General features: G+C 37.5%; 5 protein-coding genes across 8 annotated transcripts; 2 read left to right on the top strand and 3 right to left on the bottom strand.

The window, feature by feature from the left end:
* Positions 1–109: 109 nt before the first annotated feature.
* Positions 110–1,631, bottom strand: LOC126797710 (uncharacterized). The gene is made up of 6 exons (XM_050524415.1): positions 1,510–1,631; positions 1,253–1,342; positions 1,054–1,077; positions 854–916; positions 708–759; positions 110–607 (listed from the first exon to the last, which is right to left on the bottom strand). Exons 1-6 carry the CDS (start codon positions 1,534–1,536, stop codon positions 558–560), a joined length of 306 nt encoding a protein of 101 aa, XP_050380372.1. The 5' UTR covers positions 1,537–1,631; the 3' UTR covers positions 110–557.
* Positions 1,632–4,091: 2,460 nt separating this feature from the next.
* LOC126794713 (IAA-amino acid hydrolase ILR1-like 4) lies at positions 4,092–7,237 on the bottom strand. The gene is made up of 5 exons (XM_050521517.1): positions 6,806–7,237; positions 6,471–6,596; positions 5,552–5,866; positions 4,889–5,017; positions 4,092–4,775 (listed from the first exon to the last, which is right to left on the bottom strand). The coding sequence occupies exons 1-5, from the start codon at positions 7,166–7,168 to the stop codon at positions 4,338–4,340; spliced, it is 1,371 nt and encodes a 456-aa protein (XP_050377474.1). The 5' UTR covers positions 7,169–7,237; the 3' UTR covers positions 4,092–4,337.
* A 2,114-nt stretch (positions 7,238–9,351) lies between these two features.
* Positions 9,352–12,027, top strand: LOC126794812 (vacuolar protein sorting-associated protein 32 homolog 2). 4 transcript variants are annotated; one of them, XM_050521702.1, is made up of 8 exons: positions 9,352–9,530; positions 9,660–9,781; positions 9,992–10,091; positions 10,555–10,640; positions 10,769–10,860; positions 11,209–11,323; positions 11,431–11,626; positions 11,745–12,027. In XM_050521702.1, exons 2-7 carry the CDS (start codon positions 9,710–9,712, stop codon positions 11,620–11,622), a joined length of 657 nt encoding a protein of 218 aa, XP_050377659.1. In that variant the 5' UTR covers positions 9,352–9,530; positions 9,660–9,709; the 3' UTR covers positions 11,623–11,626; positions 11,745–12,027. The 4 variants fall into 4 exon arrangements, with proteins under 4 accessions (XP_050377659.1, XP_050377800.1, XP_050377730.1 ...); XM_050521843.1 differs by having other exon boundaries at positions 9,353–9,530; positions 9,672–9,781; positions 11,755–12,027; XM_050521773.1 differs by having other exon boundaries at positions 9,353–9,530; positions 9,638–9,781; positions 11,755–12,027.
* A 1,702-nt stretch (positions 12,028–13,729) lies between these two features.
* On the bottom strand, positions 13,730–15,693 carry LOC126791063 (meiotic nuclear division protein 1 homolog). The gene is made up of 10 exons (XM_050517465.1): positions 15,628–15,693; positions 15,250–15,330; positions 15,016–15,132; positions 14,857–14,895; positions 14,658–14,765; positions 14,488–14,550; positions 14,347–14,398; positions 14,199–14,243; positions 14,018–14,097; positions 13,730–13,898 (listed from the first exon to the last, which is right to left on the bottom strand). Exons 1-10 carry the CDS (start codon positions 15,628–15,630, stop codon positions 13,830–13,832), a joined length of 657 nt encoding a protein of 218 aa, XP_050373422.1. The 5' UTR covers positions 15,631–15,693; the 3' UTR covers positions 13,730–13,829.
* A 997-nt stretch (positions 15,694–16,690) lies between these two features.
* On the top strand, positions 16,691–20,865 carry LOC126796777 (probable LRR receptor-like serine/threonine-protein kinase At4g29180). The gene is made up of 12 exons (XM_050523531.1): positions 16,691–17,016; positions 17,185–18,216; positions 18,310–18,445; positions 18,534–18,605; positions 18,688–18,759; positions 18,839–18,919; positions 19,037–19,182; positions 19,325–19,551; positions 19,626–19,752; positions 19,848–19,907; positions 19,991–20,180; positions 20,265–20,865. The coding sequence occupies exons 1-12, from the start codon at positions 16,929–16,931 to the stop codon at positions 20,722–20,724; spliced, it is 2,691 nt and encodes an 896-aa protein (XP_050379488.1). The 5' UTR covers positions 16,691–16,928; the 3' UTR covers positions 20,725–20,865.
* Positions 20,866–22,018: the final 1,153 nt, after the last annotated feature.

The following is a 22,018-nucleotide window of genomic DNA, read 5'->3' as shown; positions in this document are numbered from 1 at the left end:
TATTTTGCTGCAATCGATTTTGATCTGAATCATCCGTTATCCTTGGCTTGAAGCATGTCCAAAAGTGCTTGAAAATCTTGGTAAAACTTCTATGATTAGGCTTGGCTAAACTGAGAGAACGTTGCAAACCTCCGCGATTAACAACTAACTACATTCCAATTAACAACTACAATATATTTTATCAAGAAAATCAGCAGCTAATAATGCTTTCCCTCTTTGATTAGTGACACTAATTGTTAGTTCAGAAGAAAAACAAAGTTGTTCTGATAGCTAATGTTGGAGCCAGAGCCGGAGCCATAGAGTGGTATAGGATGTTTTCATGTTATCCTTGCTTGACATGAAAAGTAGGATAACAATGACATGAACTAGAAACATGTCTTATTATCAGAGTATGTAATTTCAAATCCTTAGAACACAGTCAGTATTGATGTCTCAGTTATAGATGACAATTACATTAACCAACAATATAAAAATAAGATGCACCACTTGACAAGCAATATCCATGAACGTCTATACGGCGATGCCTGGAACATGAGTCACTATCTTCTTTAGGAGGATCAATTGGGCTCTTCAGAACAAAATAGGGGCATTCCTCGAACCTTACCGTCTGCAATTGGAAAGGTGAAAAACAAACATGAGAAAAGGAGCAGAGTATTTTTACTGTAATTAATTTACTGCAAGTTCAATCAAATGGTGCATACACGTACCCTTCTTAGGAGGATGAAGAGGACATAATGAGATTCCTACCCTCCTTAAAAACTGCAATTGGAAAGGCACAAAACATCAGAAAATGAGCCGGGAATTGAACCAGAAGCAAAGTCCAGGTGATAGAAACTAAATATTAAAAGCATACCTGGGGCCGGTATTTCATGGAAATCAGGAAGGGGGATACTAAGAACATGATCCACAAAATAATCTAAAAAAATAAAAGAAGGAGAAGAACAAATGACATTCAAAATTAGAGTGTAATATACTACTGAAGTATCAAAAATAATGCATTACAGCATTAGCCATAGAGGGAGGAAAAGGACTTGAGGTAAAAGAGAGCCATACCATGTAGTTCCCTCCCTCTGGTGCCTGCAGTTTCATTATAACATTGTTAGTTACTTGATTGTGGATCCAATCAGGTACAAAAAAAAAAACAAGGTTTAATTAAAGCAGGCATGCATCTGTTTTGATAACTTCAATTTCAGTGCTAATCACTCTCTAAAACGAAAATAAAATCTCAACCAAAGAAACAAACAAAGCATACCCTTGTTGGAAGATGGATCCTCGTCCGGCTTGGTGCTAATTGGTTCTTCTTCTCGTGAAGGCTCAGCAGCAGCAGCAGGTACCTTGCCACCTGTTTGTTTGTGGTAATAGTACTGTGAGCTAATGATTGATACCATCATAATAATCAACGCGCATACATCTAATGGCCAACGAAAAAAGAAGAGCTATCATTCATACTAATCAACACACATGCATCTAATGAATGATTTGTTGTCAACGATTTAAAGAAGAGCATACCCTTGAGCGATTCGATTTTAGGACCATTGGGCGATTTGATTTCACGATTGCTCAGCGGTTATGGAAGCCATGTCTGTCGTCGAATTGTGATTTCTAGGTTTTTCTCTATTCTGCGAAATTGGGCGAAGCGATTGTTTATTTATACTTTTTTCTATAAAAAATAACTGGACGTGTATTGTTTTGGGCATTAGTTTGAAAACAGACGCGCATGCAGGGTTTCTCAATGTCGGCAGCAGCAGCAGCATACTCCGACCAGGTATTTTGACTTTTTTACCATTCATTTTTCACTCGTAGGTTCTGGGGTTTTAACCTTGTTTGTGGTTTTGTTTCATGGACCAGTTGGTTCGCAATGTGGGAATTCTGCAAAGGAAGCAGCTGGCTGGACTTCATATCACGGCTATGATGAGCCGTGTATCTTCCAAAACTCTTTAGGACAGGACCCAGAGGTAAGTTCATTCGTTCTTAGTTCTAATATGTCTTTGCTATCTCAGGCATACTGCTAATTTAAGCTAATAGGTCTTTGTTATCTATCTACGCGAAACTGCAAGTTGTTGAATTCTTCCATGTGTGTCTTTTAAGATGGATGAATTCTATATGCTGACTTCTTGATACTCCAATTAATCTGCAGGTTCAAGCTGGGGGTCTTGACCAAGGAAAAAATCTTAATGATCGGAGACAAACTTTTGGAGGGACTTATTCTTTCTGGAGACTATAACAAATTGATCAAAATCAACGATTTCATTCTTATGGCATCATGTGGCGTGTCGTCGCTGCTTGATCCTTCAGTAACAAATTAAGGTTAAACCAGCACTCAGAGCGGATGATGATATCCACAAAGTCAAGACTGTGTGAAGAACATGTTGCTGCTTGGAGGGAGAATCCGATCAACAAGGGTCAGCGCTTCCGGGTTAACTCATTCTTTTGTGGCTTTGATGCAATTGGACCTGTGGTTATTCATGTTGCAAATGAGGTAACTGTGATCCAAACAAAAAATTGGGTAGCTGCAGTGGGATCAGGAGAGGAATATGTGTCTGAATTTGTGGATCCTCTAATGAAAGATAACAAGTTTCCCACAGATAAGAAGAATCTTTTGTGCTTGGCGAACGTTGTCTAGTATTCGCGACTCATCGACCGCTGGGATCGTAATTGGTGCGGTTTTCCACAAGGGATGTCAGATTGTATTCTATTCTATCTCACACGTCATGCAAATTCTTGCCACTTCTCATATCTATTTTGAACAATATTTGATGAGTAATCTGCTATGTGTCACTAAGGGTGTGCATTATAGTGTTGAAGGTGAAAGAGATCTGAGGTCAAAAATTGAAAGCAAGTTGGGTGCTAGTAAGTTAGGTGGTTTGGTTGCATTTCATGTATTCGGAGTGCTTCGCAGCTCAAGTACCACTATAAGGGTACTTGAGTTTTGTGATGCTGCCACAATGGAGAAGGGTTTGGAGATTCTTCAAGCTGACATTGATGAGTGTGAATTCCTCAAGCCAACAGCCGAAGTTCTTAACACTTTGAGTAAAGAGTTTGCAGCAGCTAAATTAGATGGTAGTGGCATTTTATAGTTTTTTTTTCCATAAGTATGAACTGAAATGCTTGGTGTAATTTTGTTATTCTGTTGCCTTCATGTGGTATCTCTTATGTAATTGTCATGGAGTGAGTTAATGATTTATTTCAAGAAATCAGCTAATGTTTTTCTCCCTTTGATCAGTTATCTTTTTGTTGTTTTGAACTCTTAAATTTTAGATGTATGATCATTAGTTCCCAATCATCTCTTTCAGTCTTGGGCTCTTGGCTACTGAAAGCTTAAGATCCTTCCAAGTATGACTTGAAAACTTAAGGTCCTTCTAAGTATGACCTATCCGGAATTATTGAGTGGTGGGAGGGCACTGGCAAGGACTGGTGATCCAAATTTTCATATATTACAGGGTCTCTCGTCTTTTCAACTTACATTATGTGAGTTATTGAGTGCTTATAGCAATGTCAGTTGGTGATACTTTCTGCTCACAACACAATAATTTGCAATTTGATACGATAATTATCTGTAGTCTCCCCTTCTTAAGCATATTCAGATGCGATATTCTACAGGAGTTGTGTGAGGGAGATAATGAAGGGTAAGGGTAATCACATATTCTTTTCAAATAATTTAAGTTGCTGCTTGTTAGTTGGTCTAGTTGCAACGACAGTAGTGTATGTCTTTCTAGTCCTAGAAAATGCAGTAAAATTTGCTGGTGGGAGGGAAGACTAAAACACAACATCAGATCATATTAACATATGCAGGCATATGAATAACTAGACCTCGATCTCCTTGAATGAAGACTGACACAAAACATCAGATCAAATTAATGTATGTACGAACCTCATTCCACGGTAAATATTTACTGCTTGATGCATCAGCTTGGAGAGATTCAATAACGTCACAACATAATGAAGAGATTACAAATTCACTTAATATCACAACACAATGAACAGATTGCAAATTTATTCTACCGTTCCATTCCCTAACTTCACTACAGATTAGAATAACAAGTTTAGTAATGCACTGGACTTGTACACGAGCGATCCTAAAACAGAGATCGTTGGTGATATTTCAGGACAGACTACTGTACACTGAAGTTGCAATATTGTAACAAAGTTACAAAATCATTCCTCAACTTTTAGGCCTTAAAGTGATGATAGTTCCTATATAATCACTTATAAGTTATAACATCAACCAGTTAGCTGAAATTATTTATATCACTCAGTTTTACAGCTGGAAAATGCGAATCAAAATCATTTTACACGAGAGAAGAACCTTTTCTATCGACCCTAATCATCCTTTCATTTCAGAGTTCATCATGAGAGTTCCCCTTCATTGAGGTAGATTCTGTCTTTTTGTCTGACATTGAAGTAGATACCGGTTGGTTTTCGAGGAGGTACCTGGTGGCAAGTGATGCATGGAATGCAGCTCCATATGGAAGCACATCTTCATTTACTCTGAAATATGGTGAATGCATTGGTTTCAACTGTCCTTGAGTGTCATTCTTCATACCAAGAAAGAAGAAGTACCCTGGAATGACTTCTTGATAGAATGAGAAATCTTCTGCCCCCATCAGTGGTTGCTTCTCAAATACATTCTGAGGGCCCAGCAAATCACCCGCAACTTTCTGGAAGTACTCATGCAGATCTTTGTCATTTACAGTTGCAGGGTAAAAGGGCTGCGCGATTTCATTGAACGAGACAGTCGCATTGCACCTCTGAACACTGGCTTGTCTAGTAATGACCTGCTAACTCATGTTGTATAGATTAACATTTCTGAGAGATAATCTATAATGGAAATTATATAAACACATAATATTCTCAAAATCAGCACCCAGGATGTTGCAGAAAAGCATACCTCTTCAATCCTTTGCTTAAGTTGGATAAAGCTATCCTTTGAAAATGCCCTGAAGGTACCACCAACTGTGACGGAATCTGGAATAACATTAAATGCACCACCTCCTTGGAATTTTCCAACAGTCACAACCTGCAAGATATTCTTTCATGTAACTGGATGGATACAGCATAAATAGAGCTCTGCTGGCAAAGAGGGCCCTCAGAAGCATATAAGTGACAGTAGCTTGGATAAAAGTACTGCCTGTTTCCTTCATTGACATATAGCACGCTTCAGGCTTAGGGTGGCAGGAAATTGAATTATCTTTCATTGCATTCTATATTAGAGAAGGAAAACTCGATCTCGGGAGAACTTTTACTCAAGTGATTAAATTTAAAAAGTTGGAAAGTCTATATGATAACATAAATATGATAAAAGCATCCCAAAGACACTGATCTACATTGAATACTGGTTTTATGTTTGTTCTGTATATTACCATTACCCCACACACATGAAGAAATTAAGGGAATTAAGATTCCACATACTACTTGCAAAGTGAAACAAGATGCTTTAGACTAACACTATCACACATGAACTACATATACATGTATTTGAATCAAGTTGCAATAGAAGGGGAATAGAGACTTGCCAGTGGCCTAAAAGGAATTAGAGACAACACAAGCAAACCTGTGAATCTAAGGGATCAGCTTCACGTGAAACAATATGTTGCAGACTAACAATAACATTGGAAGCAGCCAAGATTGGATCTATTGAGTGTTGCGGAATTGCAGCATGACCCCCCTTCCCACTTATTACTGCTTCAAAAAATCCACTGGCAGCCAAAATAGGGCCAGGCCTGGAGGCCACTGAACCAATGGGGTGCTCAGAAGCAACATGCAATCCAAAGATGGCACTGACATGCTCCAACACCCCTTCCTCTATCATTTTCTTTGCTCCTGCGCCTCCTTCTTCAGCTGGTTGGAAAACAAGAAGAACAGTCCCCTATATGAAAACAAGAAACAACTTAAAGAGCTTTCTTCAAGAAAAAATAAGATATAATCCTTGACATTGTTCAAGTGTCATACTTATTAGCCAAGCAGCTTACTTAGAGAATGCGCAAAGTACAGTATACTAACTGTTATGGCTGGCCACATCAAATTGCAGTTCCATTATGAACTCTAAAAGTCTGTTAATTTCACTGTGAGAGGTCATTTCCTATTGATCTTTAGTATAACAGAGAGTTAAAAGTTACTCACAGGCACATAGATGATATAACGGGTTGGTAACTTGGTATAGACTTCGGGTAAACAGCTAGACCAGGATCTTGATGTAACAGACACAAAGCCTAACAATCTCCCTAAACTAACCTCCATATGCTCATACACTGGAATTTTACAAACCTGACAATTATAAAGCTAGTACTTTCAAACTCATATCTGATATATATAGCATTAAAGTTCAAATTGAACATATGAACTAGTTCAACCAACGAAGTTAGCTAGTAAAACAAACATTCAGACCATCCGAAAAAAAAACAACTTTACATGGAAACCAATCTTCTACATAAAATGCATGTATTCAATTGAATCCAGACCCGGAAGGAGACCTGTAATTTGTGGCGAAACCCTTGAAGTAAACTAGCAGCTCCAAGAAGCATGGCAACATGAGCATCATGTCCACATCCATGCATCTTCCCTGGAACTTTACTCTTGTGCTCCCACTCCACACTCTCCTGCCACAGTCACCAAATACAGTAAGCAAACACTTTTCATCAATTACTTCAATCTATACGAACCTCAAAACCAACAGTAGAAAACACAATCTCAACTGTCTACAACACTGACCAGTTGACAATAACAAGCAACAGTAAGTAAAAAAGCTTCAAACGTGTACTAAAAAACATATCAGAAACTCAAAAAGCTTGACACTTGTGACTAAAACCTGCATAGCCAGAGCATCCATGTCAGCTCTGATTGCAACAAAGGGCGGCCCACCAGTCCCAACGAGGCCAACAACGCCGGTTTCAGCCACAGGGTATCTGTAAGTGATCCCCAACCGGTCAAGTTCATCTCTAATAACCTTACTGGTTTCAAATTCCTCGTAACAGAGCTCTGGGTTTTCATGGATTCTCCTTCTGAAACTCACCATCCGATCAAAAAGCTCGGTTCTTTTGGCGTGTTCAAGAAACATACCTGGGATTTGAGCCAGCTCCAGTTCTGGGCTCACAGATTGGTTTGAGGAAATGGGTAGTGGCGTAAACATAGAGACTATGAAAATCAAAGAGACCCATTTGGGGGAAGACATTGATATCAAGTTTAGAGTTGAATTGGAGAAGATCGGAAGGAGTTGAGGAAATGTGATATGATCAGAATCAGAATGGGACAGGCACTAGTTTTAACGTAAAAACAGGAACACGTGCGGGTTATTAAAACGGTTCTTCTTAAAATTCTATATTATAAATAATGAAAATATCAAATTTCTATATATAAAAAAAAGGCTTCGACAGCTAATCTATTCTATTATATAAAATTAAATACAATATTTTTTAAAAAATAAAATTAAATGAAAATTAAATTAAATTAATTTCTTATAATGTTATAATTTATATAAATACTAGATAAATTTTTTTTATTATTTTTAGGACAAAAAGTGAATTTATTTTGGTAAAAAATAATTTTTAAATATTGGTTGAGATTTTGTTTCTCTCTTCTCATTTTTATTATTATAAATAACGGTTTATAGAAGCTGTTTTAGTTAAAAATTGATGTTTTTCCTCTATAATAGAGATTATTTAGGTTTTATAGGAACTGTTGGAGATACTCGAGGCTTAAGTACCTAAACAGCATACCGTTTAAAAGGCATATATTAAAGAAAATTATATAAATACACGATGAGCCATGAATATAAATTATTTTTAATGACTAAGAGTGTCACGTATAGGATACATGCCCTGCATACTAGCAAGTACGTCATAATCCAAATTACATAGAGAAATTGGATTTCCTACATTGTAACTATGTAGAAAACTAAATATCAGAAACTATATATTAGCAACCCGTGCATTAGTTTCCTATGCATATCAACTGGTTTCATAAGTGAGAAGCTTAGTCATTCACTATTTTCTATCTCGAGCTCGAGCTCAAAGAATTACTTAATATTTGATTAAGTTATACGATGTCGATCGCGGTGTTAGTGTCATGCATATATTAATTATTGTTTTCTGATTCTTAGAGTAAGTTCGCCTGTCGAGTCATTGTGGGGGTTATGACCTGATTTATATGTGTGACCTGGGTCATTATGGATCACTGCAGCTTCTACTAGTTTGGATAATGACCTAGGTTGTCATGTGGTTTTTACGATTTTATTAATTGTATATAATACTTTTTAGGTTATTTAACACAATGTAAAAATGGTTTATATGACTTTAAATTATGTAAATATTGAAAAAATTATGCTAAACCAAGAATATTATTTCTACCAAAAGGTTTGTTATAATTTGTTTTTGCCCATTGGTAATTTTTCATATTATTATCTTATTTATTTCATGATTTTTTTCATATAGATATATGTTTTATAAAAATATTTAAAAAATGGGTAATATTGGGTATTATATCACCGGTTAGATTAAAATTGAGTGAGTGTAAATTTGTGTGGGTGATGAAATGTGAAGACCTAGGTTATCATGCCTACGTGGCTGATAACCTGAGTCATCAAATTTTCAACCGGTGAACTTGCTCTAATTGTTTGTATCTTAGTTTTGGAGACATGTTTCAAAGTTATATGTTATGGAATTAATGATGAAATCATCCATGATATTGATACCAGCACGCTGCCAACAACAAATAATCCACCACAATTAGAACAAGAACTAGAAAAGTAGCAGAAGCTGCTGGAAGTTGAAAGGGATGAATTTTACAAAGTATTTCATCACCGACAAGATATCGAAGACATCAAATTTCACGGCATAGAGTGTGTTCTTTGTTTGAGAGAGTATGAGGAAGACGATGAGTGTGCGATGCTAGCTTGAGAACTATAAGACTCATGTCCGGTTTGTCGTTGTGGATATTCCATGCATGTGAAAATAGAAAAACCCTAGCTAAGCTAAGCTAGCCTTGTAACACTATGATTTTATGTTAAATGTGTTTCTTGAAGTTACTTCATTAATATATCACTCAATCTATTTATGACGTAATTGTTTCCTTGTTTTCCAACTTGATTATCGCACATATTATTGGATTTGCCATTTCTTGACCAACAATATAAAAGGGCATACAATTGATATAAATGATCATTATAAGTAAGAGAAATACAACGTCGTATATAATCCCTTCCGCCGACGTACCAATAATCCCACGCGACGCAGAGCACCAGTCTTGTTGTGCCAGACTGGGACCCACACGCCCATCATCCGCCACGTGGAAACTCACTACTCCAATCAGGGACAAAAATATCAGAACAGGCAAAACAGCAGCTTCCATTCTCCTTCTCTCCAGCGCAACACGGCTAAGAAATCCATCCCCAATCATAATTTCAATTCTAATTTTCTCCCCCAAATTTTAAGCGGCGAACAATTGGGGGGCTTCATCTCGCCGGATCCTTACCTCTCTTCTCTTCTAAACCCTAATCCGATCCCCCCTCTTTCCTCAACCTCGCCGCAAATCCCCAGGTACCGATTCCTACACACGCGCCGATCACCAGCCTTATCTCTCTCTCTTTTATTTCAATTTAATTTCTACTCGATCTTTGATTTGCCGGAACTGATTATCGGGTTAGGTTTTCTCATCCCGCGTTGAAGTTTTGGTTGCAGAACGATTGAGCGGAGTCGGTAATCGGAGATAAGCAACCATGTTTACCAGGCTATTCGGAAAACCGAAAACGGAGTCCAGCGCTCTCACCACCTTAGACAAGCTAAATGAGGTACGATCATCTCTTTTCTTCTTCGATTTTTCGGTCTGAGTTTCGATTGGGATTTGCTAGTGTAGGCTTTGATTGATGCAATTTGGATTGTTGATGCGATCGGATTGTGTGGTTGGAGTGAAGAATTGTATGTGGATTGTGGAGTGATTAATTTTCGTGCCGATTTTCGGAGTGAGATTGGATTGTGATTCTGTTTTTGTAATCGTGCAGACGCTTGAAATGCTTGAGAAGAAGGAGAAGGTGCTACAGAAGAAGGCTGCCGGCGAAGTTGATAGGGCCAAGGAATTCAGCAGAGCCAAGAATAAAAGATGTATGCGTGCTGCGTAAACCTTCTTGTTGATGTTTCTTTTTTACATTTCACGCTTGATTTTGAGCTCAGTAATTTATGCTACACTTGTTAGCGTCGACTGGTTCCTGATTTCTCTACATTATAATCGAAGTTTAAATTACTAATTGTTAGTCTTAAACACATTTTTCGCTACTCTAAAGAAAGTTTGTATATTGATGGAGACTGTCTTATGATGTTAATGTTGTATTCAGTGCCTAAATCTTGTTTGGGCCTGAAATTAATGCTATGCAATCTAACATACTAGTTCTTAGGTTGATGTAATGTGCAAATGATGTTACTATGACCTTTCTAGATTGTGTCTGTTAAGTTTTGGATCATTGAGAAGGACTATATATTTGGAGTCAAATTTTAGATGTCTATTCTGTAACTTCTCAAATTCTAGTCATATGTGACCGACTCACTTGTGCTCTTTTTTTGTTTGCAGCTGCTATACAATGTTTGAAGAGGAAGAAGCTGTACGAACAGCAAATAGAGCAGCTTGGAAACTTCCAACTGCGAATCCATGATCAGGTGATGTTGGAAATTGAAACTATGCTTTCTCTCAGTCATCTCTTGATGAGTTTATATTATTTGAACTTTTGGTTCTTGATGGATATAGTTTTGTTGTATTGACATAGAACATGTGTTGTTTTTTGCAGATGATAATGCTAGAAGGTGCAAAAGCCACTACTGAAACTGTGGATGCCTTGAGAACCGGAGCAGCTGCCATGAAGGCAATGCAAAAAGCAACGTATGTAGCCTCTATTTTGTTTATTTAATCATATTTGCTCATTCAAAATTTGGCTTTGATAGTATGCTGAACTTTACGCTTTAATCTACTCATTCAGATTCTTATAGCTGAAAGTAAATCCTATTGTGTGATCGACGGTTAATCAACATCTGAACTTGATAATAGTCTTATTGGAAACGTACCTCTTACATATGTAAATGGAAGAACAAAAATCCTGCTAATCGTATGGATCTCTTTATTTATATGACATTGTCTACCCTAGCTTTTAACTCCTTACCAGAAGCTAGTAAATTAACTTGATTTTAGAATTATAGGTTTTACTGACAACAAAATGGATTACATATGCAGGAACATAGATGACGTGGACAAGACCATGGATGAGATTAATGAGCAGACTGAGAACATGAAACAGATACAGGAAGCTTTGTCTACTCCACTGGGTTCAGCTGCTGATTTTGATGAGGTTTTTATCATCTTATGCCTTTCATTTATCCCTGAAAGGGACATATTGTTTGTGTGTTGTATTCAATTAGCATCTCTTCAGATGTTGAGACAATCTTTATGTCGCAGGATGAACTGGAAGCAGAACTTGAAGAGCTGGAAGGTGCCGAGTTGGAAGAACAACTTCTCCAGCCTGCAACTACAGCTCCTGCAGCTCCAGTGCAGGTCCCAGCAGGAAGGCAACCAACACGTCCTGTTCCACAGAAGCGTACTGCCGAAGAAGAGGAACTGGCTGCTCTGCAGGCTGAGATGGCACTATAAGCAGGTCCATTTCTTAGTGTTATCTCGAGTTTTTCCTTATAATGTTGTATCTATTAAGATCAAAACTTTGATTCGGTTCATCTTTTTTTTTTTTGAGTTAAAGAGTTGATTTTGTTTGTTAGGATTGTGCAGGTACGCCTTATATGGAATGGAACCGAACGAATCTATGTAAAGAATTGGTATGATTTCATGATGGAGATTTCTGCTCTTTCTCGTGTATCCAGATTGCTTTGTGGCTCATTATTAAACAGATTGTATATAAAGGTGGGCATAAGTTCACACAAAATTCCCCTTTGAAACCTGTATTCTCGGTATCTGGATTCTTCCCTTTTTCTTTTTACATCTTCAACTTCTTTTGGAACATACGTTCAGTGTTCTGCATTAATGAATAGCGCTATTTTGTGATATTACTTAGTCGTTTGTTCTAAATGATCTTTGAAATCTAGTCATTCAACTTCAAGAAGACTGTTTTCTTTCCATTTCCAGTTGGACTTGACTATCAAGTGATTTAAGTCTTGGTCTTTTGAGTTTGTGACTGGTTACCATCACCTTGACGTGGTGATGTAGCAATTATACCTCACGGCACGTACATTAACGATCCATTGTTGAACCTAAACTCATTGAAAAGAAGTCATATTAGATGCTCTGTGTGTCTATTACGTCTTCATTCAAGGATGATCCGGTTACATGTCGTTTTTCACCTTTTTGGTGATCTTGACGATTATTCAACCACTATATTGGACTACAAAGTTAAGGCTACGTTCTTGCAACTGCAAGAGGAAAACAGCACATAGTTCCTAGTTGCCTCAAGTGCAGTGGCAAACACGTTGTCTGGTCAATTTGGTCCCTCACGTTGTCATAGACTGGTTATTATTTGGTGACATTGATTGGTATGCTTGTGCATTATGCAGAAATGAAGAAAATTATCCTTCAATTTAAAAAGAATGGGAACTGATAAAAATGGTGATAACAAATCAACAAGAATTTAGACATAGCTAGCCACAGCCCAAGAACAATCTCCTATACTTTCATCCCCTAAAAGAAGCTCCATCAGTGAATGATATAGGTGAGCACCAAAGCAAACGCCATTAGGGCGTAGGCAATTCCTTGATCGACGGCTACCCCTGCAAAAGCACAAGTTTAAAATTGATGTCAAACACAAAATCCATGTTTTCATTTTCTAGCTTTCTGTCACTTGACAAGTTATAACGGATCATGTAACTGAGAGACAACGAAAGAGAAAGATAACAAACCATCACTCGTGGGGGAGGGAGCTGGTGCGAGGCTTTGAGCATTGATGGAAGGCAGCAGAAGAGAAATGATGACTGCACAGAAAATAGCCATGACAAAATAGGGACGTCTTGGCATCTCCATACTTGATTCTATATGATTTCGGTGCCTCTTCTTCGACACAATATCTCTACGAAAATGTGGATGGCTGCAACTCTCTACCTCTCAAATTTATAAGGAGAAACGACTCAAGGAGGAAGACAAGGGACACGACCACAGCAAGCCCTACAAGAGCCACTCTGGCTTATAATTAGTGCTAAATGCTAATTAACAGGTAAACTCTAAAACCAATGGTGCTGATGATGCCACGTTTACGGCCGAGATCAACTGCACGTTAAACCTCCAGGTATTGTCGAGCTGTTTAAGCTGGACCTCAACAAATGAATTGGTATCCCTCACATGGAATAATCCGGATTCCTAGTTGTAACTGAATAATATGACTGTAGTGGTATATATTCTCTATTATTTTGAATTTTCAAGTTCAAAAAATGATTGAGCTGTTGGCCTGGTATCATTAAATTAATATATAAAAGAATATAACTGACACAGATCCCACATCTAACAGCAAAAAGTTGGAATAAACGGATTTTGAAGCTTACCTTCTTCATAATAGAAGGTTCTAAACTTTTGAGTACCTGCAAAAATGACAGACACAATAGAATATGTTCAAATCTATCTGTAAAACAACAGTTATGATATTTCAATCTTTATCACCACCTGATAAGACCTGACTGAATCCTTCCATGATCCTACCAAGCATTCAAATATGCGCCTTATAAAAACGTTTTCATAAGGATAATCGATACAGCAGCATTCGAGTGCAAACTTAGAAATGTACTACGAACATCAGTAAATATTCTGTAGTTTATATTATGTCATACTATATAAAGACTGCAGAAGTCCTATTACATCAGCATCTAATCACCAACTGAGCTCAGTGGAACTGGTGACATCTCGAGATAGTCAAAGTCTTCTGTTATTCCAACCTGCATTCAGAATTAGAAAGCAATGTCTTAGAGGAAAGAGAAAAGGCAGGAAACTAGATGAAGAGATTCAATTGCCGCATGTGGTTTCAGTTGACAAAACAAAGATATATATACTTTACCTCCTTATACATGTGTTCAAGCTGCTCTTTGGCTGACTGGAAGTTATTTGAGCACCATTGACGCACTGTGAAGATGTTGTCTGCAGAATTATATAAAACCATGGTTAGTTAAGTCTTCAGAAACCACAAGGGTCCAAAGTCTCTGGATTTCAATTTGTCCATCAAGCTGTCAAGGTCATACCTGTCCATCGATTAGCTGCTGCATGGGCAACTTCAATTGCATTCTCTGCCAACAAAATTACAATATGGTCAGTTACTACCGGTAGCTGTAACACCGAAAGTTGTTAATTGTTCTAATATTGTTGGAAGGAATCAAAAGCAATCCTTACTCATTGCTTCCAAGGCAGCTGGATCATTATCTGCATACTGCCCCATCTCTTCCTGAAAATTACAACAGAATCCAGTCACAAAGTTGATCAAATTATTCATAGTACTTGATGCATCCCAAAAAGTTCAGAAATGACTCCAACCTTCAGCTTATTGTACTTTAACTCAATCTCTTTTAGCTCAGCTAAGGCCTCCTCTCGTTCATCCTGGTAAAAACTTGAGATTCATATCCATGATAGCCACACAAAAAACAGTCTAACAACGCAAAGTATAGTTCAAGCTCTTGAAATAGATACAGCTTAAAACAACTCACAGATTCCTCTCGTCCCTTCTTCAGTTCATTACACTGTTCGACAAGTTCAACATGCCGCGTCTTACTACTTTGTAGTTCAGATTCAAGTCTGCTATACAAAGTCCTTAGCTGCCAAAAGCCACAGCACAATATTCTAAATACACTCGTATATATTTAAGAACAACCCTACAAAAGTACAAGATTAACCATCAAGTCTCACCTGATTCCCAGCAGAGCTAGGGAGACTCCAAAAGTACACCTGAAAACGTTAAAATCACACTCATTACAAATCTCTGAGATAAACAAAACAAGCATAATGTACAATCTCTTCGATCAAACAAGCTCCGCAAATTCGCGCAGCACAGAAGCATCTACTCACAGAGGTTCCAATCTTGTCCTTGAAAACAAGGTCATCATCCACCAAACTCTGAATCACATCTTTCACAGACTGAGAAATAACACCTTTCTTCGGTCCCGACTTCTCAAGCTCCTTCAGCTAAAACCACCAAAACCAACACACAGTCATGCAAACACATCCAAAAACAAATACAACTGCAAAATCAGTTGCAACTTTAAAAGGTAATCGCTTCGACGAAATCACAATAACACTGACAAGAAAGAAGTCCTGAGAATCGTAGAAGATCTGGAGCATCTTCTCGCGCTTCTCCTCCAACGAAAGCCCTCTCTTCTTCGACTGAACCACAATCAAAATAGAGATACACCAAATTCGTGATTATATATACCAAAAAAACCGCTATGAAATTCAAAAATCTGAGTATATATCAGCGAAAAATCGCTCAATTTCAAATCGATTTAGGAATTAAGCAATATACGTGTTGTTTGGGGTAATTTTCTCAGTAACCTAATGAGCGTAATTAGGTTAAGAAGTTAGGGATCTGAGCCTAGGATTTACGAGTGATTTGAAGAGAGTAATAGCACAGCGGAATTGAAATTGAAGGAGAGAGAGAGAGAGAGAGAGAGAGAGAAATACCATAGTAGCGAGCTGGATCTAGAAGACGACTCTGGGGCTTTGTTGAAGAAGCCACTCCACGTTTTCCCCAATTCTGAAATGAAGGCTCTAGAGACTGGCGGGAAATATTTATTATTTATTTCGAAAATGGCCGCGTTTATATGAAGTTACTGCGATACCCTTGTGCATACGACATGTCGTTTCCTGTCGGAAGGAGACAAATGGCAGTATAGTCAGTTAGTCACAGAAGTGCAGAACGATGGGTCCAAAGATTTGAGATTTTTATTTGATTTTAGGGTAAGTAATATATGGCTTTACAACTTCTCAATTTCTTGTGAACTAAAGAGAATGAAGAGTTGCTTTGTCTAGAAAAAAAAAACAATGAAGAGTTGAGGGTAAGATGAAGTGGTCATGTAAAAGTTTTAAGTTGTATGTTGAAACTAAATTTCATGTTGATTAAGAACAATGAGATACAAGAGTTGGTGCGAAATGTGTATGATCTCGTAATCAATGGCTTCTCCGATTAACAACCGGACTAATTTGGTGATTTTGAACTGTAGAATCTTAAATGCAGTGATGTTAATTACTCATTTCCTTTGTTCTTCATCATGATCTAAAAATTATACAAATGAAATGTTATTTTTCAGGGGGCTGTAAACAATGGAAGAATATTGGTATGTCACGTACTCACTGTAACAAAACAATGCAAGCAGATCAATAGCCACCAGTTGAATGTGCACCCCCAATTTTTTATGCTAACCATGTCTATGAGTCTATCTGCTATTTCAGCATCTGTAATAAGCACACAGTTTTTTACTGTTTATTATTTATATGCTTTTCCTGGATAAGCTTTGACTAACTATTCTTCTTCTATTTTCTTTGATTACAATTATATGCAAGTTGACTGCAAAATTTTGACACTAGCTCCACCTACTTTGCTCTTTTTGATTTGCAGAAAAGTAGTTGCGTCTCTCAATTTTCTTTTCTCTTGTCGGCTTGAATATTTGTGTTTACTAAACTAATCTAAATAAATATTCACTAAACCTATAGAGTATAAGTAAATTAGAAGGAATTCTACAAAATATTGAGAATATATGCAGCCACCAACTCTCCATGTATGTGAACTCAATATGTGGCTAGTCGTCCTAGTTACCAGTTCATAGATTGACCTGAGATAAGTTGGTCAAACTCTCCAGTTAGCCATTGAAGATTCACATATGTACATGAATGTTATTTAGGTATAATAGTTTTGTGGCTTTAACTTTTTCAAGTTTTAGGAAGCAATCTACTTTCTTCATTATCAGATTCCTAGGCACAAAGACATGGAAAGAGATGTGAAAATGTCAGCTAGAGTTGCCCTCCTCCTGTTTCTGATCTCTGCAAGCTCAGTTCATGCGCAGCGCCGGATAGGTTAGCATTTCATTCAGAGATGATATTGTTCTTGTTCTTGCTTATTGTTGAATAAAGCTATATATGGGTTTTTGTAGTTTTATACACATAATAGCAATCATAATTAAAACTCGGGTTAGCTCATTCTGCAGTTTCTACTTCTTATTTGGTGCTTTTGTTCTTGTTTAGCCTTCATAAGCATCGATTGTGGAGCTCCCTCGAAGTTGTATGAAGATCCGGATACCAATATAACTTACTCCCCAGATGACAATTTCATAGACACAGGGATAAGCCAGAACATATCATCTGAATACATGTATCCAAACAATCCCAATCTGCCATTGCCTGCCTCAGACCTCAAGAGTTTTCCTCAAGGAAACAAAAACTGCTACACTTTGAAACCTGAAGCTGGGAAAGGCAGCTTGAACCTAATCAGAGCTTCTTTCTTGTATGGAAACTATGATGGAAAGGACCAACTACCTGAGTTTGATCTGTATCTTGATGTCAACTTCTGGTCTGTGGTGACATTTGGAAATGCTTCTGATTTTGTCACAAAGGAGATTGTTGGCTTTGCACAATCCGATATCATACATGTTTGTCTTCTGAACAAAGGTTTAGGAACTCCTTTCATTTCGGCATTAGAACTTAGACCACTTAACAGCTCAACCTACAGTACTGAGTTTGGGACTAATGCATCATTAGTACTAGTTCAAAGACTAGACATTGGATCAAGCAATGGAACAGGTAGGTATGCAGAAGATGTTTATGACCGCGTTTGGTCTAATTACATCTCTCCTTCATGGGATTCGGTGAGAACTTCTTCACCAATTACTACTGATGAAAATGGATATAGAGTACCTTATGAAGTAATCAAGACTGCAGCTAGGCCTCGGAATGGAAGTGAACCTTTGGAGCTGTATTGGAGCACAACTGACTCGGATGCTCAGTTTTATGTTTATATGTACTTTTCTGAAGTGGAGCATCTAGAGAAAAACCAATCAAGAAAGTTGAACATATCTTGGAATGGTGCTCCATTGTTTGGACAATTTGTGCCTCGTTACTTATATGCAGACATATTATCTAATTCAAAAGCTTTTGTGGGAAAAGATCACCATATTTCTATATCAAAGGCAGAAAACTCGATGCTTCCACCGATTTTCAATGCGGTTGAGATTTACAGAGTCATGCAGCTGGTTGAATCACCAACTTATACCGAAGATAGTACGTTTTTTTTTGTTTTCTTCTCAATATTGCTATCTCTATTCAGTAATGTTTGTCACATTTTTATTTATTTTATGGTCTTCATAAATGCAGTTGATGCAATCATGAATGTCAAAACCACGTATCAAATTAAGAAAATATGGGCCGGTGATCCCTGTGCGCCTAACAATTTCTCTTGGGAAGGTCTAAATTGCAACTACAACGTTTCAGTTCCTCGGATTATTTCCCTGTGAGTTTTTAGTTTACTAGCAGTAATGCACTATTTCCTCTTTCTGTAATGTATCTATTCTAAGCATAATTACTTTTATTGTGAATAGGAACTTGACCTCAAGTAATTTGAGTGGGATTATAGCTGCTTCCATTGCCCAGCTTTCAGCATTGGAATCCTTGTATGTGTTACTTATTCCCAAATCTATATATATAAGACTCAGCAGTAACCTACTAATCAATCAAGTGCTTAATTTGTCCCAGGGACTTGTCGAACAATAACTTAACCGGACCAGTGCCTGCATTTCTAGAAGAACTAAAATCTCTCAAGACTCTGTAAGTGACTTGTGATTACATGGAATACTCATATATAGCTCGATCTGCTAGATCTATATCACTAATAATTGAAATTCAGGAATTTGACAGGGAATCAATTGTCTGGTTTTGTTCCAAATGCACTTAAGGAAAGATCAGATGATGGAAAACTTGTACTGAGGTACAGCTTCTTATCTCCATCAAAGAAACTTGCTTCTTATTAATTTATGCAATAACAGAAGTACGTGGTTCATGATCCCAACCAAGTGATATCTACCTGTCATTTCCTGCAATTCAGTGTGGATAGTCAAAATGTTTGCGGCTCAGATTCATGCAAAGAAAAGAAGAAAATTGTTGCCCCAATAGTTGGATCATTATTATCAGCAATAGTAGTCCTTACAGGTCTCATAGTTGTATGGAAACTGAGAACAAAAGAGAAATCAGGTACTTAATTAGTTTTTTTTTTTATCATTTGTTACTTCTGTAACTGTAATGTTACCATGTTACTTTATATGATTGGCAAACAATGAGTGAACACGAACCTTCCTCAAATTTTGAGCACACATTTCATTTTTTGCTACTTTAGCCACAGAAGGACTAGAAACCTTTAAGAAAGAAGGCATTCCTGTTGCATCAAGGAAGTGCCAATTCAATTATGATGAGGTTGTAGAAATCACCAAAAATTTCAACACTGAAATCGGAAAAGGAGGATTTGGGACTGTGTACCATGGCTACATGAAAGATGGCAACCAAGTTGCAGTCAAAATGCTTTCTCCATCATCAACTCAAGGACCAAGGGAGTTCCAAGCTGAGGTTTGTTGATTAGAATTCCTTGAAAAGCTGGACTGATTGATTTTGGATTTGATGAACTAAAATCTGATTTGCAGGCTGAGCTCCTTATGAGAATCCATCACAGAAATTTGGCTTCATTTGTTGGATACTGTGATGATGCTGATAACTTGGCTCTTATATACGAGTACATGCCTAATGGGAACCTTAAAGATTATCTCTCAGGTAGCTAATCCATGTTACATCAGGCTAGCTAGGCTAACTTATAGATATGTAGTGAACATCAGCAAACAACTTATTGTCACAATTTATGGTTGCAGTTAAAAGCTCAAGTATGACTTGGGAATTGAGACTTCGCATCGCCATAGATGCTGCACAAGGTTAGTGATCCTAGACAAATGCCATTCATTAATTTTTTCTAATTTCCCTCGCATTTACACAGATTGTGAAATTTTGGCTACAGGGCTAGAGTACTTGCACCATGGCTGCAAGCCACCCATTGTACACAGAGATGTGAAGACTGCCAACATTCTCTTAAGTGAAGACTTGGAAGCTAAGATAGCAGATTTTGGTCTTTCTAAGGTTTATTCCAACGATAATGAAACCGATGTGGAATCCACAGTTATGGGGACAGCAGGTTATCTAGACCCAGAGTATGTCTCATGTTTCACATTTCATTAGCATTTTGTTTATGTGAGAATATGATATAATGCTGAATTGCTGCTTGTTGTCTCCAGGTACTACAGTTCTCACAAGTTGAATGAAAAAAGCGACGTCTATAGTTTCGGGGTAGTACTACTGGAACTGATCACAGGCCAACCTGCAGTCATAAGAAGTGATGAACGAATCCACATTGTGCACTGGGTGGGTCCTGAGCTCCAGAAAGGGAATATAGCAAGTGTTGTAGATCAAAGAATGGAAGGAGATTTCAATATGAGTTCAATTGGGAAAGCTTTCGGAATAGCTATGACATGCACCACTAGAACCTCTCAACAAAGAGCCACCATGGATTTTGTGTTATCTGAGCTAAAACAGTGTTTGGAAATGGAGTTGTCAAGGGATCAAGGAAGAAATTATGGATTGACAGAAGAAAGTAGAGATAGGTTTGCAGCAGCATATAGTAGTTCACTATATGATAGTTCCATTTATACAGATTCCACAAATGCTGATTCCATGACTGAGCCATTTGCTAGGTAATATACAGACTCCATATTAGATTATTTGGAACATAATTACCTCTTTCCTTGTAACTTCATTATTTGGTTCCTTGCTACATAAGCCAAGCTTGTAATTCATTTTGAGTTTTACATACTATAAAGTTCTTGTAACTTCCTTTTAGGCTTCACTGGTATATATACGATTCCTTCTTTCAGATGGCTTGCAAACTCAGCATAAATTTCTATTGTTTCATTAGATATATATGGATATAAACCCTTTTCAGGTGCGGAGGTCCGTTTCTTGTGTAAGTTACGTATGTTTGATGCTGGCTGTTAGATCATGCTAAGTGAACTTCAAAGACCTTGATTAAAACACCCCAAAATGGGGCTCATTCGACCTAGGTTCTTCCGCATAATTATTATGGGTTATTTCTGGCTCAATGAAAGAAGTAATCTTTGCCTCTTTCTCTTTCCCTAAGTGTTTTTGGGAAACAAATTTGTCGCTGCTCACCACAGGATTGGATCAATTGCAAACCAAAGTATTAACTAGTTCGGTCGTGGAATTGGGATACTCCAGTAGTCCAAGTGACAAAGGTTCAATTGCTAAATATAATTAAACTACTAAGATGGAACAATCTAGTACACAATTGGGCAATTGGTAAATATAATAAAATTATCAGCTTAGAACAATTCCTGAAATGATGGTCATGACTAGCAAAGAAGTTGCAAGATGAACTCCATCTTTTCTTCCTCTGTATCAAGAGCCAAGAAAAGCTCAGCCGAATCAGTCATACGAGTTTTTTAAGGCTTTGATCCGATCTTTCATTGAAAGATTTAATTTCAAAAGTTCAACCCACAATTCATCTTTTTTTGCTCTTACCTCATCTTTTTCACTAGCTTGTGGCTGCAAGCATTCAACAAGAAGGCGAATTTGCTCATTTGAAGTCTCCATCACTTCTTTAAATGTTGTGGCAAACTTGTCCAACGCAAACTTGTCCAACCCACGAGCTATGTTGTCATCATTCTCTCTTCTCCTCTTCTTACTTGAGCTTGTGGAATCAGATTTAGCAGTAGAAATCTGGTATGTTTCTAATGTATCAACTTTCTCTTGGTTTGCAAGCTCTTCATCAACTTCCTTTACCATTTCAGCTGGTACTTTGGCAGCCTTTCCTATAGCACGGTCTACTCCAAATATTTGAGCAAATGTCTCATAACGTGGGAAAGGTTTGCCCCTCCATCCATCAGCATCACTATGATACTGAAAACAAACAAAAAATAAACCTTAAGTACAACTATATTTATATACAAACCAGAACAAGAGAAAATATTTCAGT

Source organism: Argentina anserina, chromosome 1 (genome assembly GCF_933775445.1).
Source record: "Argentina anserina chromosome 1, drPotAnse1.1, whole genome shotgun sequence".
Lineage (NCBI taxonomy): Eukaryota > Viridiplantae > Streptophyta > Magnoliopsida > Rosales > Rosaceae > Argentina > Argentina anserina.
Note: the sequence above shows the minus strand (reverse complement) of the source record. Positions and strands in the feature narration are given on the sequence as shown.